At 41.1% G+C, this 19,996-nt stretch overlaps 1 protein-coding gene across 3 annotated transcripts in view; it reads right to left on the bottom strand.

Moving 5' to 3' along the window:
• The window catches only part of AXIN1 (axin 1), a 203,799-nt gene that overhangs the window by 25,417 nt on the left and 158,386 nt on the right, over positions 1–19,996 (bottom strand). For all 3 annotated transcript variants that reach the window (XM_073636319.1, XM_073636318.1, XM_073636320.1), the window contains 3 exons: positions 17,684–17,824; positions 15,447–15,543; positions 1,667–1,804 (listed from right to left, as the gene is read on the bottom strand). In XM_073636319.1, coding sequence (XP_073492420.1) covers positions 1,667–1,804; positions 15,447–15,543; positions 17,684–17,824 — 376 coding nt within the window. The remainder of the gene's footprint in view (positions 1–1,666; positions 1,805–15,446; positions 15,544–17,683; positions 17,825–19,996) is intronic.

The raw sequence follows: 19,996 nt of genomic DNA, 5'->3' as shown, positions 1-19,996 counted from the left end.
TTTTATCCCCTCACTAGCGGCCAAAGAAAGGGTTATTAGCGCCTGTGTTGCGGCACTGCCACACCACTTTTCAGGTGCTTCGGCAGCACTGCCCATTCATTTCAATGGGCAGAGTGCTGTATAAGCCGCTCCCGCACCGCCCCAAAAATGCTTCTTGCAGGATTTTTTTTCCCCGTCCTGCAAGCGCACCACCCCAGTGTGAAAGCCCACACTGGGATGGCTTGCGAGGCGCTTTACAGGAGCTAATTTTAGCACTAAAACGCCTGAAAAGCGCCCCAGTGTGAAAGGGGCCTAAAAATTACGTGCGACCGTGAAATGGAAACAAACTACAGTACTTAACATTTTTCATTAGTGTCTCTTTAAAAAGCCTTTAAAAGGTTATCAGTGTCGAGTTAATCATGAATGACGGCCCTAGTATTATTGCTCTCACTTGACGTTTGTGGCGATACCTCATGTGATGCAACTGCTGTTTACAAATTTATGCGGAACCTATGCACAGATGCACATTTGCATTTGTGTGTATATGTAGGAGGAGGGGGGTGCCTATTTTTATTAATTTATTTTTATTTAAAAAAAAAAAAAGTAAACTTTTTTTTACTTAAATCTAAGGGTATTTAGGAGTGAAAGTGTTGCAGCAAAAACAGCTGCCTATCTTTGAACCCTTTGGGTAAGCCACCATTTTAGTTCTTTTCTCACCAGAATATTGGAGCCCTGGTAAAAAAAAAAAAAAAAAAAAAAAAAAGGCCTTCACAGAACTTCCAGAATGCATTGTTTGGACATATTATGAAAAAAAAAATATTCAGACACTCAACCAAGCAGTGCTCCTGCTCTGCTAAAATACCTTTTGTTTTTTGCAATCTATGTCCACAGTGGGAAGATTTTTTGTTTACCAGCAAAGCAGGTAGCCCTTGCAATTGAGTTTTTTAATCAGGATACATAGGTGCTAAAATTAAGTGACATTTCTTAGCAGAATTCCCATTGCTTACTCCTCCAACTACTGTTCATTTGTTGCATGAGCTAATTAACTATCCGTTACAGAGCTACATGGTTTCCTAAGTCGTGCTGCAGTCCTACTTCAAAAACCCGGCACTTTCCAATACAGGCCAAAACAAAAAAAAAACAGGCACAGCAAACCTCGGAAATCCATAAAAAGCAATGGGTTCCAAAACTGCATGGCAGGAGTCAAAAATGTGGTGGTAACTTTGAAGATGCTCAAAGGCACTGCTGAAACAGCTTTCTGGCAGCTGTTTTGAGTGCGGAAAGGGGGCACACGTGGGAAGGTTTTCCACTTACACTCTCTTTAAAGTTATTTTAGGAAGGATATAGTGGAGCTTTACAAAACACTGCCTCATTCATTGCTAAATACTCTGTTTTGACACTAGGTGGCAGAGCTGCAACATTAAAACTTTATTTGCCCTGTCAAATAGTTGTACTAGTAATATTCTACTATCAGATGAAGCCTAAAACATACAAAATACATTCTTCTACAGCCTAATTTTTAGCTGACCAGCTGTTTAGACCGCCTTAACACTTGCATTCAGTTACAGGACACCTTGGTAAAATGTTTTGGAAAAGACTTCTTACATTTTAAACGTATTGTTCTCAAGTGCTGTGATCAGGTAGAAGGCCATAACACAGACATGTCGAGGGGATGACAGGTACTCACCGCTCTCACTCGTTTTAGCCGCTCCTCCAACTTCTGTTCCGCTTCACGGTCTCTCAGAACTCCCTCCAAGCGACTTATTAGCTCAGCAGCAAATTTTTCAGGATCAACGTGAATATCCTTTGGCATGTGATATGTACGCTGGAGGGGGACAAAAAAGAATGATGCAGTGTGAACTTTTTATGTTAACACAGACATTGGGCTTACTAATGAAAGCAAAGAACATTTAATCCAATCCCATATCATCATCTTTCACTGATCTGGACACAGTAAACTAAGATCTTCGGGGCACAGAGGTGTTATAACAATCTGAATATTCTTGCAATCGCACTGCTCTGTTATAGGGAGCCTACAGAGAATTTTCAGTCAGTACTATTCTGAGACATCACTTATCTGAAAATTATTTGGTGCGCCTTCTTGTGTTTTTACATGATTCTGTTTCATATACAGACTTGAAGATACTTCATTCACTAAATGAAGAATTGGCTGGTATAAAGCAGAATGTTCTAGCAGTCAACTGCTGAGATTTCCCGAAGACAGCCTGTGATGTAGTCTTAGGCAGACTGACTTGCAATAAATGAAAACTCCCCGTGTGCCCTAAAGTGATTGTAAAGTCAGAAGGTTTTTTTTTAGCTTATTGCATTCTATGCATTAAGATAAAAAGCTTGCTGTGTGCAGCAGCCCCCCTCACCGCCCCCCCCCCCCCCCCCCAATACTTACCCGAGGTCGCTCTAGATCCAGCGGTGTTGCAGGAGTGTCTCGGGTGCCTGGGACTCCCCTCATTGACTGAGACAGCAGCGTGGCACCATTGGCTCCCGCTGCTGTCAAAGTCATTCAGCCAATGAGGAGAGAAAGGGGGCGGGCCAGGGCCGGGCCACGGCTCCGTGTCTGAATGGACACACAGAGCTGTGGCTCGGCTGCCCCATAGCAAGCTGTTTGCTGTGGGGGCACTCAACAGGAGGGAGGGGCCAGAACCGAGTAAAGGAGGATTCAGGCTGCTCTGTGCAAATCCACTGCACAGAAGAGGTAAGTATAAAAAAAAGAGACTTTACAATCACTTTAATGTTACAGTGATTGTAAGAAGTAAATTTTTTTTTTAACCACTTAAGGACCAGGCCTATTTTTCAGACTCAGTGTTTACAAGTTAAAATCCATTTAATTTTTGCTAGAAAATTACTTAGAACCCCCAAACATATATGGTAAATATATATATATATATATATTTATTATTATTTTTTTTTTTTTTCTAACACCCTAAAGAATAAAATGGTAGTCGTTGCAATAATTTCTGTCACACCGTATTTGCACAGCAGTCATACAAGCAAACTTTTTTGGAAAAAATACACTTTTTTGAAACAAAAAAGACAACAGTAAAGTTTCAATTTTTTTTTTTTGTATTTTGAAAGATAATATTACGCCGAGTAAATTGATACTGAACATGTCATGCTTCAAAATTGCGCTCGCTCGTGAAATGGCAACAAAATTTTACCCTTAAAAATCTTCAAAATTTCTACAGGTTACCAGTTTTGAGTTACAGAGGAGGTCTAGGGCTAGAATTATTGCTCTCGCTCTAACGATCGCGACGATACCTCACATGTGTGGTTTGAACACTGTTTTCATATGCGGGTGCTACTCACGTATGCGTTCGCTTCTGCGTGCGAGCTCGTCGGGACAGGGCATTTTAAAAACATTTTTTTTTCTTATTTTACTTTTCATTTTGACACTGTCCTTCTATTTTAAAAAAAAAATGGGTCACTTTTATTCCTATTACAAGGAATGTAAACATCCCTTTTAATATAAAAAAAAGCATGACAGGACCTCTTAAATATGAGATCTGGGGTCAAATAGAAAATAAACAAAATGCAATAAAAAAAAAAAAGTGTCATTCGAAAAAATTAAATAAAAATTCTCCTTCAAGAGCATTGGGCGGAAGTGACGTTTGACATCGCTTCCTCCAGTCAATGCTATAGAGCCGAGCGGGGGCCATCTTCTCCTCACTTGGCAGCCAGCCAAACAGGGGAGAAGACGCGATTGTCTCCACCGCTCCCGGCGACTCCAGTAAGCGGCTGAGACTACCAGAGTGCGGCGGGAGGGGCTCCCTCTCTCGCCACCGATAAAAGTGATCTTGCAGCGAATCCGCCGCAGAGACCACTTTTATCTTAAAGCAGACCACCCGCTGAAGAAAGGGATACTGGGGTTATGGCAGCTATCTGCTGCCATAACAACGGTATTCCTCTTCAAACAGCCACTGTATATCCACGGTGGGCGATCCGTAAGTGGTTAATAATAAACATGTCATACTTACCTGCTCAGTGTAATAGTTTTGAGCAGCCCAGATCCTCCTCTTCTTGGGTCCCCTGCAGGCACTCATGGCTCCTCCTCTTCTCAATGTGCCAACATCGGAAGCTGCTTCCTATTGTGGGACACCTTCTGGCTCAATCCTGTGTCCATAGATACAGACAGTGCAGCTCGCCTGCGCCCCCCTGTCGTCGCCCCCCCCCCCCGCCACAGGATTGGATTGACAACAGCGGGAGCCAATGGCTCCCACTGCTATGAATCTGCCTCGTGAGGAGGGAGAGAGGAGAGAGTCACTGCTCTCATACACAACACAACAAACATTCAGGTAAAACATCTTCTGCCTTTAGAACTACATTAAGCAAAAAACAGAGCCATCTTTAACCGCTTCAATACAGGGCACTTTCACCCCCTTCCTGCCCAGTCTAATTTTCAGCTTTCAGTGCTGTCTCACTTTGAATGAAAATTGTGCAGTCATGCAACACTGTACCCAAACAAAATTGTCATAATTTGTTTTACCACAAATAGAGCGTTCTTTTGGTGGTATTTGATCACCACTGTGCTTTTTATTTTTTGCGCTACAAATAAAAAAATACCGAATTAAAAAAAAAAAAAAGTTTTTTCTCTCCTTCACTGATGAGGCTGCACTGATTGGCATGGATAAGGTGGCACTGACAGGCATCACTGATGGGCACAGAGTGCCATCCCCAATAGGCACTGATTGGCATCCCTGGTGGTCTCCCGTGGGCATCCTCGATGGGTCTGCACGGATAATCAATGCGCTGGTTATCAGCACAGACACCCCCCCACCCCGTCAGGAAAGCAGCCGAGTGTCTCTCCTCAACTCGCGCCTATTAGCGTGAATAGAGGAAAAGCCGATAAACGGCACTTCCTGGTTACCATGTGATCAGCTGTGATTGGACACAGCTGATCACATGGTAAAGAGCCTACGCCATAGGCTCTTTACCAAGATCAGAGATGCGGTGTGTGTCAGACTGACACACCACCGATCGCTGCACGCCCCTGTGGGCTCGTGCTAGCGGCTCATCCTGCTAGACATCCAGTCAGGATAATACAACCACTTTCTGGCCATCATTTTGCTATATGGCAGGCGGGAAGTGCTTAATGAGCAAGCATACACTAAGAAGCTAGGTAACGTGTATCTAAACTCAACATGATTGAATATATTGCAGCCTACCCGTCTTTAGATGCTACATTGGTTGTGTCAAACTTTTTTCCCTTTATTTTCACCCTGTCGTCCTACCTACAACGTTCACTCATGTACTGTATTTACCGATTGACAGCATTGTCACCCTAGGCTGCTCTCATTTTGGATTACTTAAGACTCTCCCCCATCGGGTTCATTACAAAGGGAAAGTACTGACAAAACACCAGGTGACAGTTACTATTGAATGAAACTGTAATAGACTCCTGATGTCTCCTCATGTGAATTAAACTGAGAGAACAGACTCATCAGCCTTTTTCCCCGAATAGTACTGCACTAAATTTGTGAGGCTGAATTCATACAGTGACCGGTGTTTTACTGCATAATAAAACGCTGGTCGCTGCAAGGACACAGAGAAAGCAATTGTTTTCTGTGTGTCCTATTCACACTGCATTGCGGCGAACTGCAATAACAGGCAGACATGCTGCATTTTTATCCCAGGGCACTGCATAGGACCGCATGTCACTGTACAGCAGGGCATCTCATCTCAGGTTCAAGAGAATTGGGCTCATGTTGCCTATATAGTATCTTCAGGTGAAACTAAAAGAAAAAAAATACAGAAAATGAATGCAACCACAAAATCTAAGAACTGATCATTTGCAACATGCCAAATTTTTGTTACAGCGTTTAAATGTGTTTTGGGAATGACACTGCTGCAAAAAAAATAATAATAATTTTTTTTTGATATTGTATACACACAAGTGCAAAGGACTGGCTAAAGCAGGAGAAAACAAAACATAATGTGAACACTAAAATGGGTCTAAAAAGCTTATATTACAAAGGAATCTTAAAACGGGGATCCCCTGATCCCCTGGGGCAAAGATATGATAGCTGAGAATTAGAGAACAGAGAGAAACAAAAGACCTCTTTCATGAGAGCAAGAGTGCCTAGGAAAAAAAAAAAAAAAAAAAGAAAAGAAACCAGTCTGGATGTAATACGTACTGTGAAAAAATATTGACACAACCTGAATGTTCCTAGACATATTAAAATACAACTCCGGTCTAATTAAAAGACAGGATATTGTTTCAGGAGCCACAAAAATAATTAAATGTAGCTACATATACTTCCAGCCGTTGCGTGTGTAATCTTTAGAGGAGGATCCGACACCCTCACAAGTTGGTTGTCTATGCCTACCGCCTCATCTGCTACACCCTGCTTGCTATTCAATGGCATATTTTATGTAACAGCAAAGCCAGGAAAAAGAATACTGCATCAAAGGGGCTGATATTTTTTTTCCTGGTTCAGACTCGCTAACCAATTACATAGGCTAGCCATATACACTGTTTTCTCTTATTCAGATTTTGGGCTGAACCAGAGAACACGACTCCGTTCACCCATTCATGCTAAACAGAGGAATCTTCACTGCCAGCTATTGTATTTAGACAGCCGGCAACACCCGCGGATGCCTGAATACCAGGACAGTGACTACATCTGATATTTTATTTATTACAGGTATTTATATAGCGCTGACAATTTAGGCAGCACTTTACATATACATTGTACATTCACCTCAGTCTCTGCCTTTACAGAGCTTATAATCTATTGTTCCTAATGCACATTTATACATACACGTGCTAATATAGACAGGAGTCAATTTACCAGCATTTTTTGGAGTGTGGGAGGAAACCGGAGTTCCCAGAGAAAAGCCACGCATGCACAGGGAGAATATGCAAACTCCATGCAGGTAGTGCCGTGGTTGGGATCCAAACTGACAAAGCTACTGCTGCTAGGAAGTGATAAGCACTGCTAAACTTGCAGTTACCGTTTGACTGAATTTTCTTCCTGTCTTTTTACATCAAAGGATGTCAAGCTGTGTGGTGCCGACACAGCCGCCCACAGCTCAAATTTGCAGCTGATTTTGCAGGGATCAGCCAAAAAAATCGAGCCCTGTATGGCTAGGATGACAGGCATTGTCACACAAAAGAGCGATAATTTATAATTGTGTAAAAAAAAAAGAAACAAAGCTGAGCATTGCACTAACATTTCTCAGGACAGATTGATTTTATTTTTTATCAATAGGCTTATAGGCTGCCACTGCCGACTTCCCCTTAGAAAAATGCTAACCTGCTTGGGTGTCAGGCTGCTACAATGGTTTTAATATCTTTGACATTAAAATGAGTATGCAGGTTAGAAGCTCCCACTTCCATGGCTGTACCCCTCTGCGTCAGATACACAAAGTATAAAAAAAAAAAAAAATCAGCCAGTCAGGCACTCCACTTTTTAAGAATGAGGATGATTGTACAAACCTACACACTTCTCTCAGTAATAATATGCTCTGATATTATTACACAGAAGCAAAAGATTGGGGAAAGCGAATCAAACAGCCACGTTTCTGTGGGCACAGCAGCCCATTCATTTGAATGGGCTGCTGTGCCTGCGTTTCCTGCACCATTTTTAAAACGCAGCTTTTGCGCCATGTGATTTGCATAGGGGTCCCAATTAATAATGAATGGCAGCCCTGCGTGTCTGCAAAGAAGCAGCATGGTTAGGCTGCGGGTGTGGGAAGAGGTGCGATTTACCTACTGTCCCTCACCTGCAAACACCCGCACAAATGTGAACCTAGCCTTGAAACAAAAAAAGAAAAAAAAATTTCCAAAGAAAAAAATCTTGCAAGGAAAAAAAAATGGAAATAAAGAATCCCAGTACAGATTCTGAAATCCTAGGTCCTAACTTTTGATGCTAGATAAAAAAAACTGATAGCGGATGGGTTTGAAACCAGAACCTGGAGTCCCCTAGGTAATTTTTTATTTATTATACTTAGTGTCCTAGTCCTACAGGTGGCACTATAAACCAGGTTAAAAATGAGGATTTTCAGTGTTTTTCAATTAATGAAAAAGAAAAAAAAAAAAAAAGAAAAAACCCCTTTGTAAAAGGTAGAGGAGAGGTATGTCAGGTGCCCAGTCAGTGGTTCAGTCTGCTGGTTCCTATGTTACTACTGACTTAAAAGGACTGGAACCCCTGTCAGATTTTTACTGCTATCTGGGATCTTTCTTAAGAGATTTACCTTCACCTTCTGATCCTGCTGACACCATTTGATCAGACAGGAAGTGAGGGAAACTCTCCAATACCAACACACACAGAAAAAAAAAAATATTTTCTTTAGAAGAGTAGGAGAAGGCTAGAAACCGTGCCAGATTTTTATGTGTGTTACAGATTTTCTCTCACTTCCATTTCGCTAAAATGTTGTCAGCAGGACGGAAGTGAAGTATTACAACCTCAATTGTCCCTATAAATGTCTGTACCACTGCATATAAATATGTAATATCAAAATGTTACTGGTAAACTCCAAAAATCATATAAAATCACAAAACTATAGGAGCTTTGAACACTCCTCATATATACTGCTACACATATAGTTATAGTTCAGCTATGAAATAAAAATAATAATAAATGCACGTTTTTGCAAGATTTTTTTTTTTTTTACAGGAGCCTTGCACCCACAATCTGTGGATCGCAAGGTGCAACGTCAGGCTTCTGCTCACTGACCGCCCCTCCATATGGGCTTTTAGCTGGAGATTGATTCAGTGGCCTATGGGCATGCTGATTACTGCACTTAAAGTCTATAAAAACTACAAGTCAGTCTGCCATGGTGACAGATGGGACTTGTAGTTCAAACACTCATCCACTGTCACTGAAGTTCTAATCCTTCCCCACTCTATCCAAACTAGAAAAAAAAAAATTTTGGGCTTGATATACACTAAAAAAAAAAAAAAATAAAGATGGAAGGAAGGCACTAGTCATCCTTGACAACGGAATGAACTGATACTAGATTTTTTTTTTTTCTCTGTTTTGCAGCGACAGCATTTGTCACCAGTGTTGGTCGCAGGCTCCTTTTATGTACAGACCTATGATCTGTAACTTGCTACCCAGGCTAGAGAATTCAAAATTGCAGGAGAATGATAAAGATATTTACTCAACTTTAAAGTGTTTGGGTCGGATATCAGAAGCATAATAACAACATGACAGGCGATACGAGATTATGGTAATGAACCGGGAAATGCCACGAATTGGAGTGAAATAAATGGTATTGTATATCCGGGAGAGGCCCGCTGGGTAGAACATAAGCAGCATAATCCTAGGGTGTGACTAAACTAGTTGTTGCTGAACTTTCCCACACAGAACGCTAATCTAATAATGTGATTCTAATTTGCATCACTTTCATCCCTGTTGCTGCAGGATTCCCTCGTTCACTTACCTCCTCTTTAGTTTATTGCCCCTCTATTAAGGGATAAAGTCAACTCATCACTTAGAATTTAGAGATGGGTGCTAACATACAGACAAACATGTTTCCCAGTGCATTTGCCCTGCCTGTAAAGTCTTTATTTTATCTCTTTTGCGGTCGTTATGTCAATCTGTCAATTCCTAACCTCAGATTTCTTAGTGAAGGTTAACAGGGAACGTCAAGGACAGGATGTACAATTGCATCCTGCTTTATGAGAATGTAGTAGTAAAAGCAGCAGCAGAGTGAGGCCTACAGCTACTGGATCCTAATACTAAAAACAGTGTCTGCTAGGAGGTCAGTAACACAGGCAGAAGCCGTATGGGGACAGAAATATTGGATCTGAGCTATGAAAACTTAATGGGTTAACAAACAGGGGTTTAATCTGTTACAGTTATTCCTTAATGGGGTGGTAAACCCTCACAGTTTTTCACCTTAATGCATTCTATGCATTAGGGTGAAAAACCTTCTGTGCTGCAGCACCTCTCCAGACACCCCCTTTTTCTTACCTGAGCCCGATCATTCCAACTATGGGGACGAGCATAGCAGCTCCAGCCGCTGTCTTGGGTCCTCCTTGGACAGATTGATAGCAGCAGGAGCCATTGGCTCCTGCTGCTGTCAATCAAATCCAGTGACTGGGGCCGAGTTCTGCTGTCTGTGTCAATGGACGCAGCAGCAGGACACGGGAGTGCGTCCGCACAGGTGCCCCTATGGAATGCGGCTCTCCTTGGGGACACTCGAGAAGAGGAGGAGCCAGGAGCGCCTTGGGAGACCCCAGAAAAGGAGGGTCAGGGCCACTCTGTGCAAAACCCTTGCACAGAGGAGGCAAATATAACATGTTTGTTATTTAAAAACAAAAAACAAAATTGAAGCTTTACTATCACTTTAAAAGGATACCACGACCAGGGGTAAGACAGGAATACATAAGGCTAAACTCCAACCTTTTACATAAAGGGGTTGTAAACCTTCAAGATTTTTCACCTCAATGCATTCTATGCATTGAGGTGAAAAACCTCCTGTAATGCAGCAGCCCTCTGAGCCCCCGTTTTACTTACCTGAACCCCCTCTATCTTGTCCCGGGGACGAGCACACCAGCAAAAGCCGGTGTCTTGGGTCCTGATTGGGTGTATTGATAGCAGCGCAGCCATTGGCTCCCGATGCTGTCAATTAAATCCAATGACCTGGGCACCGGGGGGCAGGGCCAAGTCATACATTTGGCTTCTATGGATGCCGAATGAATGACTGGGGAGCGCGCCCGCAAGGTAACCCCCTGGAAGATCGCTTCTCCCAGAGGGTTATCTAATGCGGGGAGGAGCCGCGAGAGGCGCCAAGGGACCCCAGAAGAGGATGTTCGGTGCCACTCTACAAAACGAGCTGCACAGTGGAGGTAAGTATGATATGTTTTTTAAATAACAGTTGCTTGTATCAGTCATATATTTCTTGATTTTAAATAAAACTACAGTCTTCCTTAAGGCTCCATGCACACTATAGGCTAACAAAATGCCAGAAAAATTCTGGATAAAAATTGCTGATGATAGCATTTTTGTGCCAGCTTCTAGTAGCATTTTAGTAGCTTTTAGGCCTCATGCACACTGGACGTTTTTGAACGTTTTTACAGAGGCCGTTTTTGGCTTCAGACATTTTTTTTAACAGTCAATAAACTCTCCAGCATGTTATCCTATGTGTCCATGCACACATAGGCTGTTATCAACGGTTTTTGGCTGGGGCGTTTTTTGGCTGGACAAAAAAAAAAAAAAACAAGTGGGTTCAGCTGTAAAAATGCTCTAACGTCAAAAAGCGCCTAAAATGCTTTAATGTTTCTGATCCATTGAAAAAAAAAACGCTAAAAACCGCTATTGCAAAAACGTTGAAAAACTCGCTGCAAAGCTACTGGAATTTTTATAACGTCAATATAACGTCTAGTGCGCATGAGGCATTAGGTCTCGTGTACACTGCTTCTGGTAAACGGACATTTTGGGAGCAGTTGGGCGTTTTTTACAGCTGCTCCTGAACTTTCCTCTGTTATCTTATAAGCACATGTACACAGGGGCGTTATAGTCGCTTCTAGGGAGTTAAGTTTAGAAGCTTTTTTGGAAAGCAAAAAAAATGCATTCAGGACAGGTGTTCAGAGGCATTTGAAACGCCAAATGCCTGCAAACGCTGCTAAACGCGGTAACTTTACAGACGTTTCTCATTTTAACAAAGAAAAACATTTTCTTTTTAAAAAAACACTTCTAGACGCAAAAACGCGGCTAAACGCAGCATGTAAACGCGGCTAAACGGGTGTTTTTAGACGTCGGTTTCCAGCTGTCAAGTTAAATCGTTCAGGAGAGGTTAAACAACGTCCAGTGTACATGAAGCCTAAAGCATTTAGAAGCTTTTAGGAGCATTAGCATTTTATTGGTGTTTTTGCAGCACATGAAGAAAAAAAAAAGAAAAAGCTCAAAAAAAAAGCGCTGTTAGTAGCATTTTGGTAGCAGTTAGGAGCATTCAGCATATTTTTCTGCTGGAAAAACGCTTCAAGAAACTCTACCAAAACAATTTTTTTTCTGCTCCTAGAAACTGAAGCTCACAAAATGCTAATAGCCTAAAGTTATTTGCATGGACACATAGGATCACATTATTTAGCTTCTAAGAGCAGAACAAAAATGCTAATAACAGCTTCTAGGAGCTTACAAAAATGCTAGTGTGCATGCAGCCTTAATGTGTGGATTGGTCATGTGTTGCTACAATGTTAAAGGGAACCTGTCAAAAAAAAGGAGCTTTCACCACTGACCTATTAGAGTTGCAAGCTCTAAAAACAAAAATCTCACTAATCCTAATGAGTCATCGATAGGGAAAACAATATGCAGGACACTTTCTGAACTTCAATGACTGCTCAATATTCTTACTCCCTTTTATTATTTTATTACTATTATTATTTTATTCTCCCTTTCAAATGTAGGTCAGGAGGTTAGCCACAGGTCAAATGCACCTGTCATTTCATGCTCAATGACCAAAACTGATTAGAGACTTAGACCCCATACACACTATTAGATTGTCTTCAGATTTACCAAAACCATGTAGTGCAAGGGCCTGCCTGATTGCATACAAATTAAGGTTTGACCTCATATTTTATGGTTTTGGTAAATCTGAAAACAAAAATCTGCAAAAATCTAATAGTATGTATGGGGGCCTTAGGCATCAGTTACTAAACAGCAAATCTACACTGATCAGCCATAACTTTATCAGCACCCAACTAACATTGAGTAGGTCCCCCCCTTTTGCCTTCAAAACAGCCCTGACCCGTTAAGGTATGGATGCCACTAGACCTCTGAAGGTATACTGTGGTATCTGTGATCAAGCCAGAAGTAGCGGATCCTTTAAGTTCTGTAAGTTGTGAGGTGGGGGCTCCATGGATTGGACTTGTTGTTCCGGCACATCCCACCGATACTCGATAGCTTGAGATCTGGAGAGTTTGGAGGTAAAGTCAACACCTCAAATTTGTTGTGTTCCTCAAGCCAGTCTTGAACCATTTTTGTAGTGGGGCAGGGCGCATCATCCTGCTGAAAGAGACCACTGCCATCAAGGAACACCATTTCCATGCAGGGGTGTACTTGGTCATCAACAATATTTAGGTGGGGGGTATGTGGCAAAGTAACATCCACATAAATGGCAGGACCCAAGGTTTCCCAGCAGAACATTGCCCAAAGCATTACCTTGCTTCCGCCAGCTTGCCTTCTTCCCATATTTCAATCTTGTTGCCATCTCTTCTCTAGGTAAGTGACGCACATGCACTCGGCCATCCACATGATGTAAAAGAAAGTGCGATTCGTCACACCAGGCCACCTCCTTCCATTGCTCCGTGCTCCAGTTCTGATGCTCACTGAAGGCCCTTTTGGCGGTGGACAAGGGTCATCATGGGCATCCTGACCGGTCTGTGGCTACTCCGCCCCATACACAAACTGCCTATTTTTTTCTGCCTTCAACACATCAACTTCACGGGCAACATGCTTACTTGCTGCCTAATATATTCCACAGACTTTCAGATGCCATTGTAACAAGATAATCAATGTTATTCACTTAACCTACCGGTGGTCTTAAAATTATCACTGATCAATCAGTGTATATCCTTCTTCATAAAGGACAATCCTTTACATGAAAAAACTGAATTATGATATGGGCAAACTAGTCAATGACACAGAAATAAGAAAATTTCACCATTTTTATTCAAACATAAAGACATCATATTAGTGATGTGTCAAAATTTTGGCTGCTGAAAATAAGGTTTTCAGTGGTGTGCCGAAAGAAAAAAAGTGCCGATAATGGTTGTTGAAAATGCCTGCGATTTTGCTTTGCTTATGGTGTGTTTTTCATAGGTCATGTGACTCAAAAAAAATGCATCAAAATGCAACATGGGTACCTTTTTGATGAGTTCTTGCTGCATTTCCAATGCATTTCAATGGGGAAGTGCGTTTTTGGCGCTTTTTTTTTTTTTTAACTGACCAAATATGCATGAAAAATGCAGCAAGCAAGATTTTTAACACCACTTCAAAAAGGCGCAGATAATGGCCGACAATAAATTCATATTAATTTAAATTCATGATATTAATTAAAAAGGTGAATACAATTATTTATAAAAATATATATTTTTTAAAAAAAAAAACGTCAATTTTGGTTTTGGCCAAGTGCATCATGAATTTTTACTTTTGGCACCAAAATGTTAATTTCAGTGCACCACTACATCATATGAAACAATTTCCTGTTTAAACTAGAAGAAAGAAAGTGAAAGCAGACCTGTTTATAGACAAAGTTACATATCAAAAACAGCAGATAAACTCTGCATATGGTGATCTTCATCCAACATATATTAAAGGGTAACTCCACTTTCATGGAGAAAAAAATATATAACAAATAAAAAAAATAATAATAATATAGTGTATACAATTGTGACACAAGTCATATTGCAATTGAATATTATTAAAAATTACATTTCATCTTTAATCTGCAGCCGCTGTAATTTTATGTAAAGCAATGCAATATGCTGGCCAACCTGGAGGTGTTCTGTACACAGAATGTGTACAGAACGCCCCCCCCCCCCCCCCCAAAAAAAACATAATTTCCTGCTAGCGTGATTGGCTCACTGATTTTCCCAGAAGTCTACACTAAGATACAAGTCTGATTTTTGGCATCTCCGGCAGCAAAAATGGCATTTTTATCAAGATACTCCCAATAGGAAATAATGTCTAAAGGAATGCAGACTCTGCCACTTTCCACATTAAAGCCCTGATTCTGCAATAGCTGATTGATAATTATGAAACACTCCCATTAGACTCACTCAGAACAGGGGCACAGAGGAACAAATAGGGATTTTTTTTTTCAGAACAACAAACGGTAGGAATCTGCAACAAAGTTTGTTAAAATCCCTGCAATGTACATAGATCAACCAGAGGGGAATATATTTTTCTCAAAAAAAGTAGAGTTACACTTTAAGATTATCTTTTGTGACCTGAACTGCATGTGGATCCTTGAAAAAAAGTGGATATCGTTCCAAGAAAAGCATTAAATGAAAACCATTGCATGCAGTATAATCTGCTGTTTTTATATGTTGGATAGAAATCATGATATACAGCATAGTCTGCTGCTTTTGATTTGTAACGATAGGACTATAAACAGGTCCCTCTTTCTTGTGGCTTCAAACAAGTAAATATTTATTAGATGTTCTTTTAATCATTAGGTTTCAAAAAGTTGAGAATTCTGAATGATCTCAGAAATGTCTCTGACTGATGTCAACAGCATGCTGCATTTGCCCATCGACAGCCGGGAGATGGAGGTAGACGAGTTCAATAGACTTCCAAATTTCAAGAGTCAGGTAACCAATGTGCTTAAAAGATTAAAGCTGGTCGCCAGCATTTTTTATTTTTTTTTTAACCCTGCCTACTGTTAATGGAGAAATGTGCTCCCTGTCACCTAGAGCGTTCCTGTTGGCTCCTACACTGGACTGACTGGCTCCTGATTTCAACACAAGTCTGTCCACCCCTGCTTAAGGGAATGTTGATACTTACTGGAATGTGAGGTAGTGGCACACGTCCGTTTGCTTTGGCACTTTCTTGCATTTCCCTGCGAAGGTGCTTTCGTAACCTATATGGTGGAACTCCATCTCTAGAGGAGACAAAAGTGAAAAAGGGTAAGGGAAGTAATACTAGGTCATATAAGTATATAATTTAAATCCACAACAAACATCTGATTCAGAGATGGTTAACGGTGGCTTACTTTCACTATTTTCAAGAGAAAAATATTTGTTAGATGCTTGCTTTTAAAATGTATGCAAAAACACACGCACCCTGTAATGCTAATGTTTATTACAAAAATTGCCTCACTAAAAGTTTCACCCCTGGCACTTCAATGTGACACTACTCACCCACTACTACCTTACCGGGAATTGGTGGCACTGTCACCCCCACCTGTAAGGAGAAAAGAGCTGAACTCCTGGAGCAGCGAGTTACATCCTGGTAACTGACACACTCACAAGGAGTCTCTCGTTGCCTACGGCACCCACCAAGTGCAACTACAGGAAGCAGTCACATGATCACAAACTTTAAAAAGTTATATATTTTTTTTATTTACTAACAGAAAATCTAATGTGTTGGGTTTACATCTGCCCAGTCACCAAATGATTCATTTTAACAAAAACCACATCATCAGATTATATGTGCACTTAGGGCCAGTTAGCACCACATGCAGTCCTGTGCGTTTTTTTCCTGCATCAATAATGCATGGAAAATAGGTTATATCGTTTTCAATGGCATAGTTCACACCAGTGCTTGCAGTTTCAGTGCATTCCAGTTCCAGAAAAAAAAAAAAAAAGTAGAACATGCTGCATTTTTCCTGCACTCTACTGTACTGGAACGCTTTAAAATGCATCAAAAATGCACTGGAAACTCTTATGTCCTTATTTATGGTTAAGAAAAAAAAGAGGGAGAAAAACATGCACTGGATTGCACCAAAAATGCGCATGCAGAAAAGCATCTGGAACGCATCCCGACTGCGTTTCTATGGTCTGAACTGGCCCTTAGAATCAGTTCACACCACATGCAGTACAGTGCGTTTTTTTTTCTGCATCAAAAATGCATGGAAAGTAGGTTATATGGTTTTCAATGGCATAGTTCACACCAGTACTTGCACTTCCAGTTCCAGAAAAAAAAAAAAGTAGAACATGCTGCATTTTTTCTGCACTCTACTGTACTGGAACACTTTAAAATACATCAAAAACGCACTGGAACCTCTTATATCCTTATTTAAGGTAATGGAAAAAAAAAAAAGGGGGGGGGGGGGGAGAGGGGGAAAAAAAAAAAAAAAGAGGGGGAAAAAATGCACTGGATTGCACCAAAGACACGCATGCAGAAAAGCATCTGGAACGCATCCCGACTGCGTTTCTATGGTCTGAACTGGCCCTTAGAATCAGTTCACACCACATGCAGCCCAGTGCGTTTTTGTTCTGCATCAAAAATGCATGGAAAGTAGGTTATATGGTTTCCAATGGCATAGTTTACACCAGTGCTTGCAATTCCAAGCTGTATATCCACATTCATGATTCAAAAATGTTTATATGATGGAACATGGACTTTAGTTTGGGTGTGAATTTCACATCACTTTTCACTGTTTTTATTTTGTTGTGATTTCACATTATATGTCGCTGGTTCAAATCCCAACCACGGCACTACCTGCCTCGACTTTGCATGTTCTCCCTGTGCCTGCGTGGGTTTCCTCCGGGTACTTCCGGTTTCCTCCCACACTCCAAAGACATGCTGGTAGGTTAATTGGATCCTGTCTAAATTGTCCCTAGTATAGGTATGAATGTGAGTTAGGGACCTTAGATTGTAAGCTCCTTGAGAGTATAGGGACTGATGTGAATGTATAATATATATATGTAAAGCGCTGCGAAAATTGACGGCGCTATATAAGTACCTGAAATAAATATATAAAATAATAAAAGGTGGAATATGCCTTTAAGGAAAGGGAAAAAAAATGCAAAAAAGGAATTTTAAATACCTAATTTCTCTGTACTTTTACCTACAATTTTTTATGTTGTTGATGGCGATGACAGGGTCTCCAAGCATGCCATAAATTCTAGTCACTGCACAAATTATGCATTTGTGGCCCAGTTTAATAAAATGTGTCAGAATTTAAAAAATGGCCATGTACGTTAGTCAATATTATGATTGGGAATGCCCCCGAATGGCCAAAATACTAACAGAATGTGATGAACAATAGGCTGAAAAATGAAAAATAAGACACTTACACACTGCTGTCCGTTAGGGACATGGTATCTGCGTCACTCGACATACTCTGTTGCTCGCTGTCGTTAGCACTGGTGGCTGGCGCCACCGCATACCCAGTGTTGACATAGTAAGGGTTAACTGGTTCTCGCCATGTTCCCGGCCTATTAGAGAGAGAAAAAAAAAAACAATACAAATATATTACATTTATAGAGGAAAATTATACAATATAAGTTCTGTATATACATGACCAGTGTAGAAAATGCAAGAAGCTATTTTGTTGCACATTGCACATCATTTAGTGATCAACAAATATCCAGATAAAATAAAAATTTAAAAAACGTATTAATCAAAAGGGTTTTCAATCAATATACTGAAGTGGCTGATAAAGCCCAAAGTCTGGCACCTTTTAATTATTCTTTATAGGGGAGATTCACCTCATTTACCACTTGAAACAGGAAGTAAGGGGAAATCTTCCCAATGGGGACACTTGCTCAGGCAAAAACTGTCTCAAGGCTATATCGATGGGATTTTGGCTTATGTTGATGGCATCAATTATGAAATCAGGATGCTTCTGTGATCGCTCAGAAGTCATGTGACCTGCAGCTGACCTCTTGACCTGTATGGGAAAGCAAAACCCATCTGATGTGAACAAAAGCCTGCCTGCTATTAGAGGTCTTTGCTTACTTTGGAGAGTTTATTTCTCACTTGGAATAAAGGGGGGGGGAAAAGCCTCATCAGGGGATTCTATATTAAAAAAAGAAAAAATGATTTGCTACAGATTTACTTTAGCCTGAATAGTGAGTACATCTAAATGAATGTAGTAAATCTGGTGGGATAGGTGACTGGAGGATTCCCCTACCTGCACAGAGGAGGAATAGCCTTTACATACTGTACGGCACTCAGTAATCCCATACCATAGTACTGCATTATACTGTTATGCCGCGTACACACGAGCGCACTTTTCGACCGGACTGGTCCGACGGACCGAGTCCGGTGGACAATTCGACCGTGTGTGGGCTTCATCGGACCTGCAGCGGACTTTTTTGGTCGAAAATCTGACAGACTTTAGATTTGGAACATGTTTCAAATCTTTACGTCGGAACTCCGCCGGACCCAGTTCCTATCGAAAAGTCCGCTCGTCTGTATGCTAGTCCGACGGACGAAAACCGACGCTAGGGCAGCTACTGGCTATCAACTTCCTTATTTTATAGTCCGGTCGTACATCATCATGTACGAATCCGTCGTACTTTGTGTGATCGTGTGTAGGCAAGTCCGTTCGTTGGGAAATTCCGAAGTCCGCCGAAGGTCCATCGGATAGTCCGTCGGACCAGTCCGGTCGAAAAGTCTGCTCGTGTGTACACGGCATTACTTTGTAGACTTGCACGCCTCTCCATGATGAGGTTTCTCATGACTCCAGCTGCACAAAGTGGATTTGCATGCTTACCCCCTACCTGGGAACACTTAGCTATGTAAGGAATGGACCTTATCTATTCTCGACAACCTGACCTGGTACACTTTAAACTCAACACGGTTCTATCAATGTGTTATCCTTCTGTATAGTGCACTTTGTATTTGTTTGTATACTTTCTTTTTCATTATGCTCAATAAACTTCATTTTTGATTAAAAAAATATAAATGAAGTTTATCAAGCCGGTTGGTGTCAGTGGGGCCACCCACAGCTCAATCTTCTGCCAGTTCACAGGAATCGGATGATATGTGGCCAGCTAACAACTTGTGGTCCGGAGGAAGAAAAGGGGTACAGTGAGGGAAAAAAAGTATTTGAACCCCTGCTGATTTTGTACGTTTGCCCACTGACAAAGAAATGATAGGTAGTATAGGTAGGTTTATTTTAGAGACAGAATAACAACAAAAATATCTAGGAAAACGCATTTCAAAAAAATTATAAATTGATTTGCATTTTAATGAAATAAGTATTTGATCCCCATCAGTCAGATTTCTGGCTCCCAGGTGTCTTCTATACAGGTAACGAGCTGAGATAAGAAGGGCTCTCTTAAAGGGAGTGCTCCTAATCTCAGCTTGTTACCTGTATAAAAGACACCTGTCCACAGAAGCAATCAATCAGATTCCAATCTCTCCACCATGACCAAGACCAAAGAGCTGTCCAAGGATGTCAGGGATAAGATTGTAGACCTACACAAGGCTGGAATGGGCTACAAGACCATCGCCTAACAGTTTGGTGAGAGGGTGACAACAGTTGGTGTGATTGTTCGCAAATGCAAGAAACAAAAAATAACTGTCAATCTCCCTTGTCTGGGGCTTCATGCAAGATCTCACCGCGTGGAGTTTCAATGATCATGAGAATGGTGAGGAAT

The sequence above is a fragment of the Aquarana catesbeiana genome, linkage group LG06 (assembly GCF_042186555.1).
Source record: "Aquarana catesbeiana isolate 2022-GZ linkage group LG06, ASM4218655v1, whole genome shotgun sequence".
In the NCBI taxonomy this organism is placed as follows: Eukaryota; Metazoa; Chordata; class Amphibia; order Anura; family Ranidae; genus Aquarana; species Aquarana catesbeiana.
This window is presented reverse-complemented; position numbering and strand designations above follow the sequence as displayed.